The 20,209-nt window shown below is 40.5% G+C and overlaps 1 protein-coding gene across 2 annotated transcripts; it reads left to right on the top strand.

Moving 5' to 3' along the window:
• The first annotated feature begins 97 nt into the window (after positions 1–97).
• LOC105384120 (chondroitin sulfate proteoglycan 4) lies at positions 98–19,277 on the top strand. Of its 2 annotated transcripts, XM_048632579.1 has the most exons (26): positions 98–455; positions 820–956; positions 1,260–1,406; positions 2,083–2,226; positions 2,527–2,708; positions 2,941–3,148; positions 4,093–4,248; positions 4,728–4,955; positions 5,194–5,484; positions 5,813–6,013; positions 7,058–7,164; positions 7,406–7,541; positions 7,827–8,002; positions 8,414–8,573; positions 9,327–10,538; positions 10,962–11,140; positions 11,439–11,592; positions 11,732–12,226; positions 13,372–13,567; positions 13,822–13,977; positions 14,088–15,946; positions 16,040–16,278; positions 16,648–16,778; positions 16,861–16,880; positions 17,402–17,549; positions 18,444–19,277. In XM_048632579.1, the coding sequence occupies exons 1-25, from the start codon at positions 398–400 to the stop codon at positions 17,504–17,506; spliced, it is 7,077 nt and encodes a 2,358-aa protein (XP_048488536.1). In that variant the 5' UTR covers positions 98–397; the 3' UTR covers positions 17,507–17,549; positions 18,444–19,277. The 2 variants fall into 2 exon arrangements, with proteins under 2 accessions (XP_048488536.1, XP_048488535.1); XM_048632578.1 differs by lacking the exon at positions 16,861–16,880 and having other exon boundaries at positions 16,648–16,798.
• The last annotated feature ends 932 nt before the right edge of the window (positions 19,278–20,209 follow it).

Below are 20,209 nucleotides of genomic sequence, written 5' to 3'. Positions count from 1 at the left end.
TGTCAGCATTATATATTATACTCTATGGGCTAGTGTGATTTACTTCGTCTATGGTAGTAGTATTATTGTCTATGTCTATATTGTCTGACTTGTCTGTGGGCGTTTGCCATGTTTGCCTTTATTTGTGTCGATTTTAATTATTTCTTGTAAAAAAACTGAACAATTTTGGCCCTGAAAAACATAGTCTATCTGTTTATCATGCCCGCTTAGGCTGGTACTTTATTACTAGTGCTTTGTGTCTTAAAATATCAGATATTCAGATATAGCTGTGGCTTCTTGTATCTATAAAGGGATGTGGAAAGCTCGTAACCCTTTAAAATTAAAAATAAATCTACAATGTTGTTATGAGTTGTAATTTGTATTCTATTTTAATTTTAACATATAGCGAAAAGTTAAAATGATTTCATCTATTCTCTTTTTATCTCTTACTTCATTGAGTATGGCTTTCGACAAAGGTAAGTCTCGATTTTAATCTACAAGCAATAATTAATTCCTCTGAATTCATACAAACAATCGATTTATTGAAGGAAAAATTACAACTAGATTATAATAACAGTAATAAAACAAAAACAATATGTGAAATAGACAGCCAATTACATTTTCCACATGTATGAAATAGAATACTTAAATTTTCCCTATTTATGCAAATGATTACATCTTAATAATAGAGCCAAAATTTTAAAAACTTATAAATATAACTCGCTTTATTATTGAATCTTAAGAAATGTTAAATGTGAAAAGTGTTACCACTAAATTAAATAGACACATAGCATAATAAGTAATATACTTAGCTAATCTTGATTTTCCTTTCTCCTTCAGCTTCATTCTATGGTGCCAGTTACATTTCATACCCTTTGCAAGAAGCAAAAGGAGTGACTGACATCAGCTTTCGTTTCCGGACACACCTTTCTGATGCATTGCTTCTATTGGCTGCTGGAAAAACTGATTATTGTATGGTAAGAATAAATCAAATATTATACTTATAGTAATTACTGATCCAATACTGTTAGGTAAGGATACTATTCTAGTAGGAATTTCCTAAAACGGGTAAAGACTAACATAGTGCAACATGCAGTGTAAAATTAAAAGAGTATAATGATAGACATCATATGCATATTTTCTCCTTATTTTCAATATGAGATTGCAATAGGTATGCTTGTTTTATGTAAACTTCTCGGCGCATCATCTATTGTGGAAATTTATTGAGAGAGTTTGCTATGAGAGGTATTTATATTAATTGATTATTCTGTCAACACTAGATTCGTTTGGAGAGTGGTCGGGTGAAATTGCATATAAACTTGGGAGCTGGTGAAAGTGAGCTGACGTCAGCTAAAGGGGTGTACCTCAACAACTCACAGTGGCACCATGTCAGTGTCATCAGGCGGGAAGCCAATCTTACCATGAAGGTAATTATTTGTACTATTCAATTCACATGCTAATATGTAATACTTACATATATTCATAAGCTTTTTGGTATTTGTTTGCATTCATGAGATACATTACGTGCCTAGTAATCTGGATGTGCAGCTTTCCTTGCAATCTTTTCCTTCACCGTAATAGCACATTGTAGAATTATTGTACTGAAAATAATTCATTGGATTTGAACTTGGCCTCTCGATTAAGAGTCAAGCTCTTGTCCATTATGCCAAGATATCAATTATGCTAACAGGATAGCATCTTTTGGAGTTGGAGAGCCTTACTCTAAAACCAATGATTTCAAAAGGAAGGATACGCCCGTCAGAACGTTTTGTCAAAAGCAAATGGCACCCGCGCGCTGGCCCTAATTCATACAAATTATGACAGATTTATGAGATTTTAGGGCCAACGCGAGGGTGTCATTTTCTAGTGCGGTTGGGCCTGTCCTTACGCTAGTAATATGTCTCAATGTCTAAAACACAGAAATTAGACATTATCATGATTTGACCAACACCCCTGACATAATCCCCTAAAAGAACTCAAAATGACTCATTACGGGTATCATAGCTATGCCTTCTTGTAAGTACTTAATGTGCATAAGGCACAGCTTTATACCACAAATAAAACAAAATTAAAAATACAATTTCCTACAAATTTTATTCACAGGTTGATGACAACACCGTGAAGAGGAGGCTACCAGGCAGATTCTTTGAACTCAACATTCATTTCGGTATCTTCCTCGGCAGTCAGGGAGACTTTTCTGAACTGTTCCTGGGTCACATGGAAAATTTTAGGGGCTGTATGGAAGATGTAAGTATTTGATTTTCCTCCTCACATTGATTGTAATATTCTGAAATTTCTTGACCGATATGACATGCAATATGCTATTCCACCTTAACCCTTCTTTAAAGGGACTGAATGGAGAAAGCTGGTTATCAGCACTTATAGCTTTATCTTTGTATTACTTTCCCACACTTATAAGCGCTGGTTTGTATTGTTCCAAACTTACAGATCAGCATCGGTAGCCAGCATTCTATCTGTATACCTACCCCCTAATGAAGCGTATATTGATATTTGCATTAATTTATAAATAATCATTTTTTATGTCAGGTCTTCTACAATGGTGTTCAAATAATAGAAAAGGCTCGAAGTCGATCTGGCTCAGTGCATGTAGAGGGTGTCACATGGAATTGTGCTCTAGAATTTGATGCGGATATAAATTCAGATATCAGTTTCATTGAAGAAGGTGCCTACTTGATTCTGCCCAAGATTAATTCTAGAGCTGGAGGAAGGTAAGAGAACTCTCAGGATAAATAGTAAGCAGGATTGAATAGATTTTAGACTGCATTTTTAATATTGTTATTTATGATAGAAATATTAATGCAGATTTTGTTTAGAATTTCTGTTTTTTTTTTTTATTTCTGACTATCAGTAATCAAATACTAAAACATTGATTTAAGTATTCCATTTTCTCTTCTATCCCACGTAACATTGAAATATTAAACTATACCTTCAATAAAACAGGTGGCAAATAGAGTTCAAGACCATAATGCAGAACGCGATAATTCTGTACAACCCTGGCGGAGGCAGAGGCTCTGATTTCCTGGTGGTGGAAATACTTGAGGGTGTAGTACGTGTGAAGATGGCCCGAGGACAGATCCTGCACTCTGTGCATGTTAGTGATGGACAGTGGCATAAAATGCATCTATTATTCAACCCTTCCTTGATTGAGGTAATTATTTCAATATTTTTTTTTCTATGTAGGATAGTACTGATCTTCTATTCTTTGTGGGCTTTGTTGAGATGCACAGGTTTCATCACAATATATATTTTATTATTTCATAGATGTGCAGGTTTCATCACAATCTTTCGGTACTCTTGATGCAATAAGATAGAGGTCAGCTCAATACCTAAACCACCCTAAACTCCATTTTTCCTACTGGCTTCTGCCCCTTCTGCCGTGAATATCTGGCGCGTTATCATAACACGACTCTATTATCAATTTATCAGGCTGTTTTTAACAGCATGCGGATTTCATCACGCACGCGGGATGGCCGCCATTTTCTCGCGTCTCGCGAGCTTATTCGTAATTCGTATGACCGCGTGCGGGGCAATCCCGCATGCGTGATGCATCCCGCACGCTGTTATAAACAGCCTTACTCAATAATATAACATATGTTTACCTAAAATGAATAAATCTTTCTAAAGAGCAAATAAAATGGTTTCTTGTGGTTTATAAATTACAAAGCTGGCGACTACATTACTGCTGCGATTGGGATATACGGAATAGCTATCGTGTATAAATGAACTATATTATAATTATGGTAAAGTTATTCTTACAATAACGAAAAAGTGAACTTCTGCTGGCGGTCCAAGAATTAATTCCTAGTAATGATTTCGTCTATCACATCCTCTTTCATTTGTGTCATTACTACAGAGCCGCTTAGGTATAGAGTACCATTACCGAGCTCACCTCTGTTGCGATGCGCAAATAGCGAATGTCTCAGTCTTGAAAAATATGCTATGCTTTTGATGTATATGCGACGATTTACCTGTATATCAGTGGTAAACTATATTAGATATAACTGGCTCTGTATTGTTTGGGCTTGGATACCTATGTAACATTTCGCCACAACATTATTAATTTACTCACATTTCTCTAATATAATGTTTCAGCTCTCAGTGGATAGTGTGGCAATGAGTTCAAGGATCGAGAGCAGTGGGACACGATACCTGGATTTATCTGACTCTTTCTATCTTGGCGGTATCGAGACAGAGAAACGACAGAGAGCCTTCGCCAAGGGCATCAAAGCCGCTGACTCGAGTATTATGGTAAGTCTATGTCTATGAAATATATCATAAATATATAATACTGATTAATTATAATCATTCACCACGAAACTTGACTAAAGCAGAAGACACTTTTTATGTGGCTCCTCGGAAGAAATGCATTGTGTGCCACGGGTTGAATATTATGTCAAAACGATTGCTCTTCGTCTATTGCAGCAAAGATGCGCTCAGAATCCTCTCTTTATCATTCTTAATAAATTTACATTCGCTAATATGAAAGTTACGTGGTTACAGTAGTGTCCTAATCATCATCATCACGACGTCCCCACTGCTGGGGCAAAGTGAGGGAATATTTACTATTTTGGCGGCTATTGTAATAATAATGTTTATTTTCAACACCGACTATCAATCTACCAGGGCTGCATAAAGCCGATGGAGATTGACTATAAGCAATATGTAACTTATTTAGCAGGTATACACGTAATCATAATATTCTTAACAGTAAGTCTTGCTTCTACTAGGGCTGCATAAAGCCGGTGGAGGTGGACGACAAGCTGTACGGGCTGCCCAACGCGCTCGTCACCTACGGCGTGAGTCCCAAGTGCGCCTGGTACTACCCGTGTCACGCGTCGCCGGCCAACCAGCCGTGCGTGCCGCAAGCCGTGTGCGAGCAACATGGTGTGGACCACTTCACGTGCAAGTGCGAGCTGGATCTGTGTATTAATCCGGATTACTCGGAGAAGTATAAGGTATGGATTGTGTTTGTGTGTGTGTGTACAGGCGAAACAGATGTTTGTGCTGTCAAATACCGTGATAAGCGCTCTTTAAACCTGGTTTTATGTTTATATGGTAAAACCGTGCCCGAAACAATGTAAATCGGAACGGATGTATCGTTTAACGTAGCTTTTTAATTTGAAGTATTTATTTTACATATTTACCACACAATTTACGATACCGTATCCTTCATACCACTACCCTCTTTTTCAGGTGTTCTCCAAATCCAGCAGCGATCTAGAGTTAGTGGCTCTGTACCCCCTTACAGTACAAGAGGGAGGGGTCTCCGTGATATCGAGACAGAACATCGACGTTATACTAGACCACCACAAGTATGGCGTGAGACCGTCAGGGGTTATTCTACATGTCGCTGAAAGCCCCCAACATGGCCGCATAGCTATAGACCTCTCGTTGCAAAGGACACTGCCTCAGCATAAGAACTATATTGATAGTGATGGGAAGTCTAAACAGTACTTCACACTCATGGATCTGTCAAGGGATAAGGTGGGTGGATACTGTTAGGGCGGTTAAGTTTGTGTGAGATATAAATAATAAATTCGATCAGTCAGAAGACGTTCGTACTCATAGTAGGTAGATTACAATTTTTTACGATAAGCTAAATAGGACTAGCACGGAACGCAATTAAGACGTGACAAAAGTTGTCCGTCGCGCTCGCTCTGGGGGCTGCGCGATGTGAGTGTGCACAACTCAAAACTTATGTTACGTCTTAAAATAAATGTGCCGCGTGCTAGCCCTTTTGTTGTACTTAGTACCAGATAACCTTCAACATTTACCTTCACACTAATTTATAGATTCACTCATGAATTTCCAGGTCCGATACGTCCACGACGGCTCAGAGAACCACCAGGATGCGGTGGTGTTGGACATGGAGCTGGTCCCAGAGACCAAGTTCACTCTGCCCAGTTACCTTCAAGGAAGGAACACGTTTGTGCTTCATATAAATGTGACCCCGGTCAATGACCCGCCCGTTCTTGTGAATCTTGTGCCGGGCAAAGTGTTGAGGCTCACTCAGGTATGCTTATGATAAAAAATTAGACTATACGTATACGTAGAAAAGTCAGAAAAATTGTCTTGTTTTTGGATTCCTCATAGAAAAATATAGTAACGGTATTCGTTCATTGCGCCGCTCCAGTAAAAGTACATGCTGCTGACTGCAAAATTGCCTGTTTTGTTCTTCTGTTAGTAGCTTATTTTATATTAGTCATTGATGACGCCTTTTCAGAGATTTGAACAGGTTGGCGAGCGTGTTTATTACAAACATTATTTAGTATATTATTGTTTTAATAAATAGGCATTTTATTAAAGTTAATAAATGTGTTTTAGATTAATATTTCTTCTAGAAAACAACTTAGCATGTGCATAATAATGATATTTTGTGTTTTTAGCTGTCTTGTCTAATATATTTTTCTTTATTTTGTTTTTATTGCAGGTTATCGAAAGTGCTTCCAATAATTTTAGTTTTGTGCTTTTAACTAGTTGCATGATACTTTTAACATCAAGCCTCAGCAAGGATTTCTTAGTTCCTTAGTTAATCTTGTGTGAGTATTTAATGTACTAATTATATTTATTTTATCCTTTACACAGGCTACTGTAGGTAGATACTTACTAAAGAATGTTTATTTTTATTGTTAATTATTTTTAAACATTAATCCACACATTTATTGTTTTATAGTCAAAAGTTGGTATTAAAATAAAATACGTACAAAATCAACTTAAAAAAATCAGAAAAAAAAATAACCAAAATTTACCGTTGAAATCCTAACACTGTTTTTTTAAACCCATAAATCCCAAAAGAAAGTTTTGGATAAATTAATCTAAAACATCCTATAACGATATTGATATCAGAAAAAAAAATACAGATGAAATGCATGATGCATTGTAGAAATTACCTTTTCATGCACGTTGTTTTTTTATAATTTATATGTATTGTATACATAGAATATAACCGATGTGTTGTAGAAAGTAGTAACCTCTCATTCCTAATACAGAAGTAATACATTTTAGGTATGATTTTATACGATATGTTGACTTTACTTAACATAACACATACTTTTAGGGTACACGAAAAGTGATAACATCAGATATTCTGAAAGCGGAGGACCCTGATACTCCTCCTGAAGATCTTTTGTACACCATCGTTCACGGAAGAAATGAAATCAACAGGTAATAATGTACTTCCTCTTATCTAGTCCTAATGCGGCAGTTACGAATGATTGTATATTTCACTATTTATAAATGCGAGTTTCATAACTCATACAGGTACGTAGAACTTGTTTAGGTAGGCTATTTTGATTTTCGTACCATAGAACCGTAAAAATACGTATACCAGCAGTAAAAGTATAGACATTTTCCTATTCCAGCTACATAAAAACATGAAACTTACATGTATTTTTTTCTTTCACAGTGGTCACATAGAAATGTCTGGTCAGCCAGTGGACTCATTCACACAACAGGACATAGATTCGGGGGTTATATCTTACGTGCATGACTCCAACAACGACAAACAATCGAACAAGACGTCGCAAAAGTTGACTTTACAGGTGCGTGCTATTATTTTTAAGAACTTATTAAGTATGTATTTAGAATGTACATGAGATAGGGTTTTAGAAATTAAAAATGGGCGCGAAATACATTACAAACCTCCTACACATGAATACAATGTGTACCTACACTATATCTGAAGTTCTATCAAGAATGTTGAAAAGCTTCTGTATAAAAATACAGATGAATTTAGAACCTGCTCCTTTTTTCAAAGACAAAAATACAGACCAATTTAGAACCTGCTCCTTTTTTCATAGTTGGTTAAAAATGACATAAATTTTCAGGTATCCGATGGTATTGAGACAAGTGCTCCTGCGGTGCTGCGTATATCAATAGTTCCGTTGCAAGTACGTCTAGTGAACAACACGGGGTTGCAGTTGGTGCACAATTCGTTTGCATTGATCACTGCCGATAATCTCACGTTTGCCACCAATGCGGACGAAAACAGTGCAGAGGTCAAGTGAGTACAGTAAACATGAGCTATTTATTCGGAAATTCCATTGCAAGACTGCAAAATATTGTTGGCTGTTTGTCACAATGATGCTAGGATTCATCATAATTCATCAAAGTTGCCGCAGCCTGGTTGCCTAATGGGGGTAGCCCAATGCAGGGATACAAAATCGACTCAGGGTTTTCATGTTTTATGATTGCACTGCTTGTTTCCAATAAAGATTATTATTATTTTTCCCAAAGCATAAAGCGCCATTTACACGACGCAAATTTCTTGCCTTACAATTAAATGAACAATAAATTACTTGTATGGTCTAAACTCTTAACAGTGTTTAAACCATACAAATAATTTTAGGCTTCAATTTAATTGTATGCAACAGGCGCTTTAAGAATCTATCTATAGCCCCATCCCACTTTCCAGGTACGACATAGTGAAACCGCCCCAGTTCGGCGTGGTGGAGCGGCTGCGAGTGGTCGACGGCACCTGGCAGACGGTGGACTCGTTCACCAGCGAGATGCTCACGTTCCGGCGGGTGCGCTACATGCATCTGTTGGGGAGCCCCGCGCATGATGAGTTTAAGGTATGGGGGATGTTGGGTGGTTTGGGGGAGACCGTTGGCGTGGTTTTAGGGTGTCGGTGACAAGACAAACCCCCATTATAGGATTAAAATTGACGTTGCGATAAACAAATTTTAACTTTTTTAATGACGTAAAGAGTCGGAACTGGTGTGTTTCAAAGTAATTTTTAACCTGATTGTCAATTTAATATAAGCGTCAATTCACACGTACCACAACCACACCACGTCGCAGCGACAAAATGTGGTCAAGCTGTGGTTACGTGTGAATTGTGTGACAGCGGCTTTTTGCAGTTGCGTTGTGGCAGCGACAAAATGTCGATGTGGTTGCGTTGTCGCTGTCATTGCGATGTGGTAACCACGTCGTCGTGTGCAGTTAATACGGAGAACAGGTTGCCGCGGTGCCGCCGCCGCGTGGCGGCGTTGCCGTTGCGATGTGGTTGCGTTGTGGTTGCGATGTGGTTGCGATGTGGTCGTATTACACAGGTGGTCGATAACAACCGCAAAATGTGGCACGTGTGAATTGGATTATTCATTGTCAATACAAAATATACGCCCGACCACATCGCGTGGTTGTGGTGTGGTTGTGGCTGTGGTGTGGTTGTGGTACGTCTGAATTGACCCTAAGATCTATGAATTTGAGGGTTAAGCTATAGCGTTTGTCCCTGTGGTCAAAAAGTTTGTTAGTCAGATTAGCGTCTGTCGCTGACTGCCCAGTTTTATAAGTTAAATTGATATTTATCATCTTTCTTTCCACAGTTCAAAGCATCCGTTGGAACAATCCGGACGAATACACTCTACGATTTCCGGTTAACATTCATAAAACTTGAGTTATACCAAACGATCAATGAGGAGCTGGTTTTGAATAATACAAGAGAGGCATTTATATCGTCCCAGCATTTACGGTTTAGCACGAAACCGCTACCATTGGCTAGCGATAGAATTGCTTACACGATCATAAGACCTCCTAAGTACGGAATACTGCATCTGTCGGCGGGAAAGCATCATTTGTCCATGCATAGCTCGTTCACACAACAACACATCGATAACGACCAGCTGTGGTACCGTTTGCATCGTCGAGCGTACTCGCACATTCAAGACGAATTCTCTTTTGTTGTCGGTGCCACGGAATGCGATAATATCACTGGAGTCATGACTATAAGGCACACGCCCGGCTTGACTTCCGCGGAACACACGTCAGGAAGAATTCACACGACGTTGGAGAGGCTGCAAGTGACAGAAGGTTCTAGAATGGTGATACCAGCGACGCACTTAAACTTCCGCACAGATGTAGTCACCAACCTCGTCTTCAATGTGACTCGTTTGCCAAAACACGGGAAAATTGAGGTTGTGAACAACGACCTGAAAATTATGAGGGATAACACCACTTATTTCACACTGCAGGAGTTGAATTCAGACCGGGTTTACTACACGCACGACGACTCTGAGAGCAGACATGATTCGTTCCACTTCATGGCTCTCAGTTCTGAGCCCGAAGATTTTCAGTATGTTGGAGTTTTCCACATCGATATAATCCTGAAGAATGACAACAGTCCAGTGAGGGCTACGGACAAGGTGTTCCACATCGTCCACGGAGGTGCTCGCCTAATTACAGCCCGCGATCTGAGTTACACAGACGCTGATTTAGACACTAAACCATCGGATATAATCTACACAGTGCAAAGCCAAAGATACACGAAAGACCCACCAAACGGTGCGATATACAGAGCGGACAATCCTTCAGAGCAAATAGAGACATTCTCTCAAGACGATATAAATAAAAACCTGGTCCTATTCAAGCATCAAGGCAAAGAGTATGGAAAGATAGCGTTTTGGATTTCTGATGGGCTTTTCGATGTGAACGGCCACTTGGAAATACAAGCATCGCCGCCGTACATCCGCATGTACCCTATCAATGGGTCCATTGTTGAGAACGGGAAAGCTGTTGTTATTACCACCCGGGATATGCAGGTAATTACTCTTCTCCTTTATTAAATTTAACAGTAGTTTTATTTTTATATGCATTTTTCATCTTCATTGGCCCCCAATAACACTATCCTCACTTCCCCATTCAGATTTTCAGACGCATTTTTGTCTATGCTAAATAAAATAGTAGAAATAAGCCCCGTAACATACTATTGTGCCTGAAGGTCAGTGAAGTGATGTGCAATTTACGTCATCAAGAAGTCGTAGATATAAGTCATTGATAGTCACTATTTTGCATATAATTTATGTGAACTCAATATCCCGCAGTGGGCCAGTGGGGGAACGTTTGGTCATGTTGCACAAAGGGTCCATTCGTCATAGCCAGTTTTAGATACTTACATCCCTACAGAGAATAGAGAACATCGAGAGTCACAGATCACTAACCACACACATCAATCAACCTTTCAGGTGGACACAAACATGAACTGCCTAGAAGAGGACATCCGCTACCAAGTCACATCGCCTCCTCGTCACGGCGCGGTGGACAGCGAGGGCGCGCCGGCGAGCGGCTTCACCCAGCTCGACGTGGCCGGCGGCCGCGTGGCGTACCGGCACCGCCAGCCCAACACGCATGCCGACAGCTTCAAGTACGTTCCTAGGCTTACTTTAGTCTAGGGTAGGGTAGGGGGAAGGGTTTACGACCTGTAAAGGCTGTTATTTATTGAGTGAATTCTTAGTTTATGTGTAAGGTGTTGTAAATTCGATGTAACTAACTTCGATGGCAATGTCATAAACTAGGACCATGCTAGGAATGCTACAGTAATGGCAATTTTGCCAATAGGCATAGCCCTCTTTTACAGTCCAGTATTAAACACACTGTTTTGTTTTACTACTCAATATTCTTATCTCGTACAAGTTTTTAATTCCATTTCGCCCCATCGACAGATTCAAGGTGTACTGCATGGATACTTGGGGCGAGGGTGAGTTCGTTATCAAGATCTACCCGTCGAGCTACTGGGAGCCTCTACGGGTCTCCACCAACAAGCCTCTGGTGGTGGAAGAGTCTACCAGTGTCAACATTACGTATCATGTCTTGGAGGTACGTTGTTTATTGGTTTGTGTGGTGATGGTTATTTGGGTGTCAGACAGTTGTTTTTTGGAAATTCACGATACCTTTTTAATCCCTGTATTGTATAAAGATAAAATTATAAAAAATTAATAATACGATAATTTTTCAGGTAATGAACCCACAGATAGAGCCAAGCAACATTGTATACCAAGTAACAGAAGGCCCGTACCACGGCTGGCTAGAGATCACATCAACCCCAGGCACGATCGAGCTAGAAAACTACAACGAAGAGCCAGTACACACCAAAGTATTCGATCAATCCATTATAAACTCCAACAGACTAGTTTACGTCCAGTCCGGGGTCAATAGAACCAGAGACAAGATAGTAATGGACGTGACAAATGGAATAGTGTGGCTGAAGCATATTGAGTTGACCATAATCATCATCCCAGAACACTTCTACATAGTCCCAGCAAATCTGACGGTAGTCGAAGGAGAAGCTGTCAGTATAAAGCCAGAAATGTTCAGGACCATCACTGAGTATTACAGAGGAAAAGTGGTACTTTACAAAGTGCTTGAGAAGCCAAAGTATGGGAAGATCATGATCGGTGATCAGGAATTAGGTTTGTTGCCGGTACTCAAGTTGAATTCTGGGAATATTCAGGTGAGTTGAATTTATTCTAAGGAAGTTTATGTAATGTAGATGTCGCAGCCGGATCGTATAACCCGCCGTATTACATGACGGCTAGCCGACAATTATCAACGTTTAGCCGTATTGAATACGGCTGAATGAAAATGCGCCGGATTGTATTTGACATCATACGTCATTCAATACGGCTGGCCGTTATGTAATACGGCGAGAGATTAGCCGCCGCTTTGAAAGATTTTAGTTTTGATTTTTAACACTCGTGGCGCTGCTAACATAACAACAATAATGGCGTTGGATACAGATATTTGATGATGATTAAAACGAAGAAATCGTGTTAAATATGCCAGTAAACAGTACTTCAAGAACAATTTTCACTTGAAATTAAATAATTTCTATTCCGATCAATGCGGTACAGTGAAAAACGTACAAAATATATAACGCACATCAATCAGCAGTGACCATGGATTCTGCTGGTCGGCGGATTTCCAGATAATACTACTGGGTCAAAAAATATAAATGTAGCCGGCAAAGGTTATTTGATCTTGAAGAGACTGCGACGAGGCAAACGTAGTGTGGGACGCCCTCAGGCTAGATGGGGTGACGACTTGCGAAAGGTGGCTGGTTATGATTGGATGTGGAATGCTGTAGATCGCATCCAGTGGTGTGCTTTGGGAGAGGCCTACGTCCTCCAGAAGTGATGTTGATGATGAAGAATAATAATTCCGAAGATCCTACAATCCGAGTAGTGCCTATTAACAGTATTTTGATACTTTAATGGAAGTCCATATGATAGATTTACTCTATTATGATTACAAAAATCCTTCACCTGTAATGTAATGCTTAGTATGGACATGGTTACCCTACAATTCAGTAGTAGTACGATGCGGCTAAACGTGGGCCGCCGTATTGAAGAACGTATTGAAATGACAATGCGGCTAAACGTTGATCCGGCGCATTACAAAGCGGCCCTGTGTTGTAATGCGGCCAGCCGTAATGTAATACGGCGGATTATACGATCCGGCTGCGACATAGACATCAGGCACAATATTAGAGTCAATCAATACTATAACTTTCCATTTATAAATACAAATTTTGTCCTTTCTGTGTAAACTGACCAACGCTATAAAGTATACTCAAAATTTGTTCCATAACATTCCCAGTACATAAACGACGGTTCAGAAGAGACCACAGACAGTGTGAGACTGGTCGCCGTCACAGAGTCGGGGAAAGAAAGTGACCCGTTTAGAGCCTACATCAACATAGTTCCCGTGAACGATGAGACGCCGATAGTGGCCGCCAATACTGGCCTGTGCGTGTGGGAAGGAGGCACTTTCACCTTCTCCAGGAATGAACTATGTGAGTAGTAATGCTAGTACTCATTATCTTGGAAGCTGCTTTTTGAGTAAAAGGGACTCCGGTATCTATAATGCGGTGGTGTTACTGAGTTAGCGGGGTTTGCGGAGAGTTCACAGTTAGTTTCGCTCATTCTACACGATTGGCATGGGACAGATTAATTGCTGGGAGCGCAACTGAGGCAACTTAGATTTTACACCTCTTGTGAATCTTAGATGTTTATATTCCTATCAATAATCTCTCTTATATGTTTCCAGATGTAAACGATATTGACACACCATTGGAAAATGTGACAATCAGCGTAGTGGACATTGCGTCCGGCTACATCGCTTATAAAGGCGAGCTGGAAACGCCCATACATAAGTTCTCGCAAGCTGAAATTGATGAAGGAAAAGTATTATTTGTACACAAAGGTAAGCAAACTATCCTAGTTATTGATTTACCCCAGGCTAGCGACTACATTATTAGACCTACAACTATAAGAATAAAAAAGTTATCTCATGATCTAAACATTTTCTTTCAGATGGATCAAAAGGTAAAATGATTTTCAACGTATCCGATGGACTGCACGAGCTTTCCAAAATAACATTCCTGATCACAACAAAACCGGTGTTCCTCAAACTGATTCGCAAACAAAGCCTACGCGTGTTCCCTCTGATGAGAGAGCCTCTAAACACATACCTGCTGATGGCCAGGTGCTCAGATCCTAACAGGAAAGTGGTGTATAAAATAGAAAGAGCGCCATTACTAGGACGTCTTGTGATGCTCGGCGATGACAATAGACATAGGACCGTCAAACAGTTCACACAACAAGACTTGAACGACACTCTAGTCTACTACGAACACACACACCCATTCTCTGACCTCTATACCAATGACTCGTTTGTATTCAAAGTTGAAGCGGCCAGGGCTAAGACGCTACCCGAGCAGACATTCAACATAGACATTTCAGTGTCCTCGGGAGGATTAGCCAAATATGTCCATATCCCTGTGACTAAGGTGCAAGAGGGAGGGAACATACCTATTCATGTGAATGTGACGAATGTTATTACATATTTGGAGACGCAGGCTGGGTTAAGACAGCCACAAGTGGAAGCGCAGTGGTCTCAACCTTACCACGGCGTGTTGAAGCCATCAGTCTCCTCGCTGACTCAAGCACAGCTGGAAAGTGGGGCTGTGACCTACGAACACGATGACACCGACACTTTAGAAGACAAAATTGACATGGCTCTTTACCTCCTACCCGATTACGTTTTACTTTGCAACGTGACGATTACCATACATGTCGTGCCAGTGAACGACCAGCCGTTTAGACTGCTCACAGAAACCCCACTCATACAAGTAGTGCAAGGCGAGAATTACACCATAACCAGAGACGACTTACAGACGGAAGATGCTGACACTCCGCCCAGCGGGATTCTCTACGACATAATCAGCGGCCCTATTCAAGGACGCATAGTGATGCTGAACAAAAACTATACGATAGATAAAGCGCAGTCGGTAAATAAATTCACTCAAGAGGACATCAACTTCGGGAGAGTCATTTACGAACACTCGGGCCAGCAGCAAACCGCCACTTTCTACTTCCGTGTTTGGGATGGAGAGTTCAAGCCGACCTACAAAGTATTCACAATAGATGTGATTCCAGTATTCCTGAATGCGACGGCGATGGTGCCCATTTATCTGCAGCAAGGGTCGAATGTCGCCACTGTTACTCCAGAACAAATTTTCGTCGAGACTAACGCAAAGAAGTCGAATATTCACTACAACATAACTAGACAGCCACTGCACGGGATGATATATGTCGGAAGGAACCCTGTGACGCACTTCACACACAATGATTTGCTGGAGAAGATAGTTATTTACATGCAAAACGACATGACGACCGCTAACGATAGCTTTGAGCTCGTCGCATCCGTTCACGATAGTAATGGAACTCGGCCATTCTCTGTTGAGATTATTGTGCAACCGCTTATGGCACTTAGTGATTTGAGGGTCGACAGTATCAAAGCGAGAATAACTCTTCACACAATGGATGCGACAGGGCTCGCGAAGCTAACGGCCAGCGACCCAGTGTACACTATTGTGAGGAAACCTCGATACGGGACTGTGAAGAAGATAATAAGGAGTTCAGGGGGACAGACCAGTGCTAGGGAAAGAGAAGTGGCGTATTTCACCCACGAGGACGTGAAAGCTGGTGTCATTTATTTTGTGACGAAGAAAATGCCGACTGAACTGAACGGGATCGAAGACAACTTCAGGTTTCTCCTCGCCGCGTCTATATTCCAGCCGGCAGCTGGGGAGGTCAAGATATTTATTGGCAACAGACTGAAAAAGAATTTGCCTGATCCAAACGACCCAGAGAGCCATGAGGGGGTTCCGGTAAGACCATAGTTTTATTATTAAACATTTTTTATAATAATTTATTTTCTTGGCATCGCCATAACAACTAAACGCTTCATCTCCCCTTCTCAGGTCGCAAACGGCGAAACAGCATCATACTACATGATGATTCTAATGGCTCTCTCCGGGACAGTGCTAGCAATAATCGTGATATTCGGCCTGCTCAAGTGCAAGCAGTATCTGTCTCGAGACCAGAACGCCTTGGTGAAGATCCACGGGCAGAACCAGGGGGCGGTGGCGCCGATACCGCTGCCGCGCCCGCCGGACCACCTCATGCCGTCGCCCACGCAAGTCACGCCGCCTATTAAAAGGTATGTTATAAAACTACTTGAACACAAAACTTTTTTTTTGGAATAGATTTGTTATCCGCTTGCGTGTCACTTATAACTATCCCTTCGGTGATTACATTGAGCATTATGTATGTATCCATAATCATTTTTGTATCCATATACAACCAAAATTGCGCGCTCACTCGAGGTTAAAAACCACATATTCCAATCTTACCACTATAACGGTCCTTCGGCCAAGTTAGTCAGAGTGCTGCCTCTAGTGCCGTGCTGGGCTCGAATCTCGTTTGTTCTCCTTTCTTGGACGTTCATTGTGTGTTTTATGTGACTGAGCATTTCACAAAAACTATTTACCTCTGTGTCTTAATCCTAACCCCCACCAACACCCAACAGATACGTCTCATCAGACCAGTGCATCCACACGGGCTCGTCGACGCCGCTGCCCTCTGGCGGCAGCGTGGCCTGCAAGGTGACCCCGCTCAACGACGCCGGCGCTCCCGACCTCAACACGAGATACCCGTATGGAGACGTTGATCACACTGACGTGAGTACTACTGATGTATCATCACACTGGCGTGAGTACCTACTGATGCATCGTCATCACACGAGACGTCGACCACACTGACGTGAGTACCTACTGATGCATCGTCACATCTACGTCACCTGCCTAAACGTGGCAGCGTGGCCTGCAAGGTGACCCCGCTCAACGACGCCGGCGCACCGGACCTCAACACTCGCTACCCGTACGGAGACGTCGACTACACTGACGTGAGTACCTATGGGGTACACGGTATGGGGTACAACAGAATCCAGGAGAGACATTTCGATTGCACCTTCAATATAAGCTGGGCATATGGTTATGTATTGTATATGCGATTGACTACTAATCTGACTTGCTAATCCATTCACCACGGTAACATGTAATCCATTTCGTATTTGTCATCCAACGCAATGAAAAATCACCATGTGTTTGATCAATACTAATCCCCTCCTGCCAAGGTGCACCACAAGGCTCCCTCATATAGCCTCTACTCCAAAAGTCAGTGGCTCTTTGGTCCACTTCAACTTCAATATACAGTGCATCCTCATATTCCTCATAATTATCTTGTTTCTCATCTCATTGTATTATTTCTGTAACAACCCCCAGGCGGAAGACTGGAGCAGCTACGAGGCGAGCGAGTCGGCGTACCCGGTGCGGGCGGGCGCGGCGCCGCAGAACCCCATGCTGAGACGCAACCAGTACTGGGTCTGACCTTCGGGCACCTTCAGCACCCTGCCTCGGGGCGCTACGCAAGGTCAGTCACCTTGGAGTTGGTTTACTAGCTTTCTTGAGAGCTTAGCTTCGATTAGAAAGGTTATCCTGAGAGAATTTACGGATAAAAGGTAGTCTATGTGCAAATTATGGGTTTCCAAGGGTACCCATGCTGAGACGCAACCCGTACTGGGTCTGACCTACTGTCCGTCTGACTCAAGGTCAGTCACCTTGGAGTTTGTTTACTAGCTTTCTTGAGAGCATAGCTTCGAATTTAAATGTTTTCCTGATGGAATTAATGGATTAAAGGTAGTTTATGTGGCTATCCAAGGTGTTAGCTTGCTACAAGTGTGAAAGAGTTACAGACATTCATCCATCCATTGTTAAAAACTTTCATGTTTATAATAAGTAGTTATTATAAACATGAAAGTTTATAACTATGGATATCTTAATGATCCAAACTACTGGAATATAACTATTTGTAGACTATACTATCCAGTATCAGTCTAATAAATAATATATGTATGTCCATTGTCCAGTCCAGTATTACTGCTTTAGGTATTTCAAAAGTGTTAAATAGTATTACATAATTAATCAATAGAAAGGTTTGATGTCGCAAAAAAGAAGTTATAGAGTGTGACGGCTACGGATCTTTCGTCATAAGATTGTCCCCTATGATACTTCATTATGAAATCATCACCATCATCATCAGCCTGTAATAGTCCACTGTCCATAATACATTCTTAATTTATATTTATACGTTATTTATTTATGTTTTTCTTTGATTTGAACAAAACAATGTCATGGTGTGTGCGACACATACGTCACGTCGCTATACGAAATCCTAATTAGCCGATTTTGCCTTTCTAAATACTTACCGATGTCCATTCTTTATTACCTACTACTGATCGCCATTTAATCGTGTATTTTCTTGCAGCGTACTCTGAGCCAGATGAAGTGGTGAAGTCAGCTACACTGAGCCGCAAGCTGTACAAGCGTCGCGGGGTCGACTTAGTTCCTACGCCTTTTCTACTCAGCAACTATCAGGTACAAAGCAAACACTACGAGAGCTGTGAAGTCACCGTGTGAACGGATCAGCTACTCTCCCGTCGTACTCGACAATAGTCGTGCTCTGTAAGGGAATGTAATGGTTCATCCACATTCGATTAATTAGTTCAGTATTAGCGCATATAAGTTTTCGTCACACAAATTTCTATGGAGTTGTTTGGGCGAAACATTCTGTGGGCTAACGGTTCACGGTTTAACTTTTTGCGTCCCTAAGCCGCGATATCGCACCTGACGACAATAGATTTCAATTGTGTTTGATTTCAAGGGATTTAAGCGGTTAATGGAATGTGGATTATCCGTTTCAGACTCGTTCTGTCGATAGTTGGATACTGTGCTTTAGGTATAAGTTGTTAGCGTTTAGGTGTGTGCTATGATAATGTGCCAACAAATCTCAAAATGTTCACTCCACTTGTATAGTGATGGGTACCTGTCTAACGCGCAATGTTGATCCTTAAACTGACCAACAAAAGTGCTACGTTAGTTTGGTACAGTAGGCATCCGACTCTCCTTTGTATAAAATATTGTAATGGCTTATATTCTATTTGATCTGTCGTATTTTCGTTGGTTGGTCTAAGGAAAGGATATTTTATATGACTTGTGCTAATTTCTCCATTGTCGGTTAGAGTATAACCAGGTATTAGTGGTTGACTTTTGACACATCTGTTAAGAATTTTATATGGAGATGACGTATAATTGATTAACCAATCCCAAGATAACCGACTATGGAGAAATTGGCACTAAATACGTGGAATCAGATTGCGGTACGAAAGTTGGGATTAATTAAACAGAACAAGGACATGCGGTGTTCTTGCTCTATGGGTTTAATACGTAAGTTTTTTCAAGCGATGTATCTGTAGTTAGCTAGATATGTAATGAAATTAGAAGACTTACTCGAGTATTAAGTTAATTGTACGCTAATTTGTGTGATGATAGTGATTTATAGTTTATTACATTCACAAGTACGAGATTATTTACATATATTATGTACTGTATTTATGTAGGTATATGCATAATTGTGTATGCTAATTGAATAATACCAATGATGGTGCCAAAGTGTGAGTACTTATTTTAGTGAATATGTTTATTATTTGTTATACATTATTGTACTAAACAGTTATAGAACTAACGTAAAATTTTAAGTGGATAAAACTATTTGTAATGGTTTTTAAGTAGCACAAAGGAATTAACTATGGAATTGCGCTAGGGCACTTAACTTTCTACTATTTGCCAATGTAGGTAAAGAATCGTCGGTAATGTAATAATTTAACAACTTTAATCAATCAGACGATCGTATTAAGTATTATCTCATTACAAAATTCTCCGAACAATAAAGTGCTCATTACAGTTCCCTATAAACCATTGGATACAACCAATGCCGTTTGCAGATTCTTACGATGATTGGTACCAAAGTTATTTTAATTACGATTAGGTTTTATCCAAACCGAAATACAGAAATATCGATTTGTAACTAAGTGTTAGATTTCAAAGTTAAATGTATGCAACTGTTAGTTAACTTACATGTTTCATGTTTGTAAGTTATTCATAATATTTATCAAGAGATTACTTTAAACACCAAAAAACAGAACACCAAATATTATTCTTAATCTAAACAATAGCTGATACTTAATAAGCATT

Source organism: Plutella xylostella, chromosome Z (genome assembly GCF_932276165.1).
Source record: "Plutella xylostella chromosome Z, ilPluXylo3.1, whole genome shotgun sequence".
Classification (NCBI taxonomy): domain Eukaryota; kingdom Metazoa; phylum Arthropoda; class Insecta; order Lepidoptera; family Plutellidae; genus Plutella; species Plutella xylostella.
The sequence above is the reverse complement of the archived record's forward strand: the minus strand, read 5'-3'. Positions and strand labels throughout refer to the sequence as shown.

Bases quoted from the DNA above. Each gene is read 5' to 3' on its own strand.
- LOC105384120 (XM_048632579.1), top strand. From the start codon at position 398: ATGATTTCATCTATTCTCTTTTTATCTCTTACTTCATTGAGTATGGCT. The intron at 4,249-4,727 runs GTAAGTCTATGT...TGCTTCTACTAG, and splicing joins CCGCTGACTCGAGTATTATG to GGCTGCATAAAGCCGGTGGA. The intron at 15,947-16,039 runs GTAAGACCATAG...TCCCCTTCTCAG, and splicing joins AGAGCCATGAGGGGGTTCCG to GTCGCAAACGGCGAAACAGC.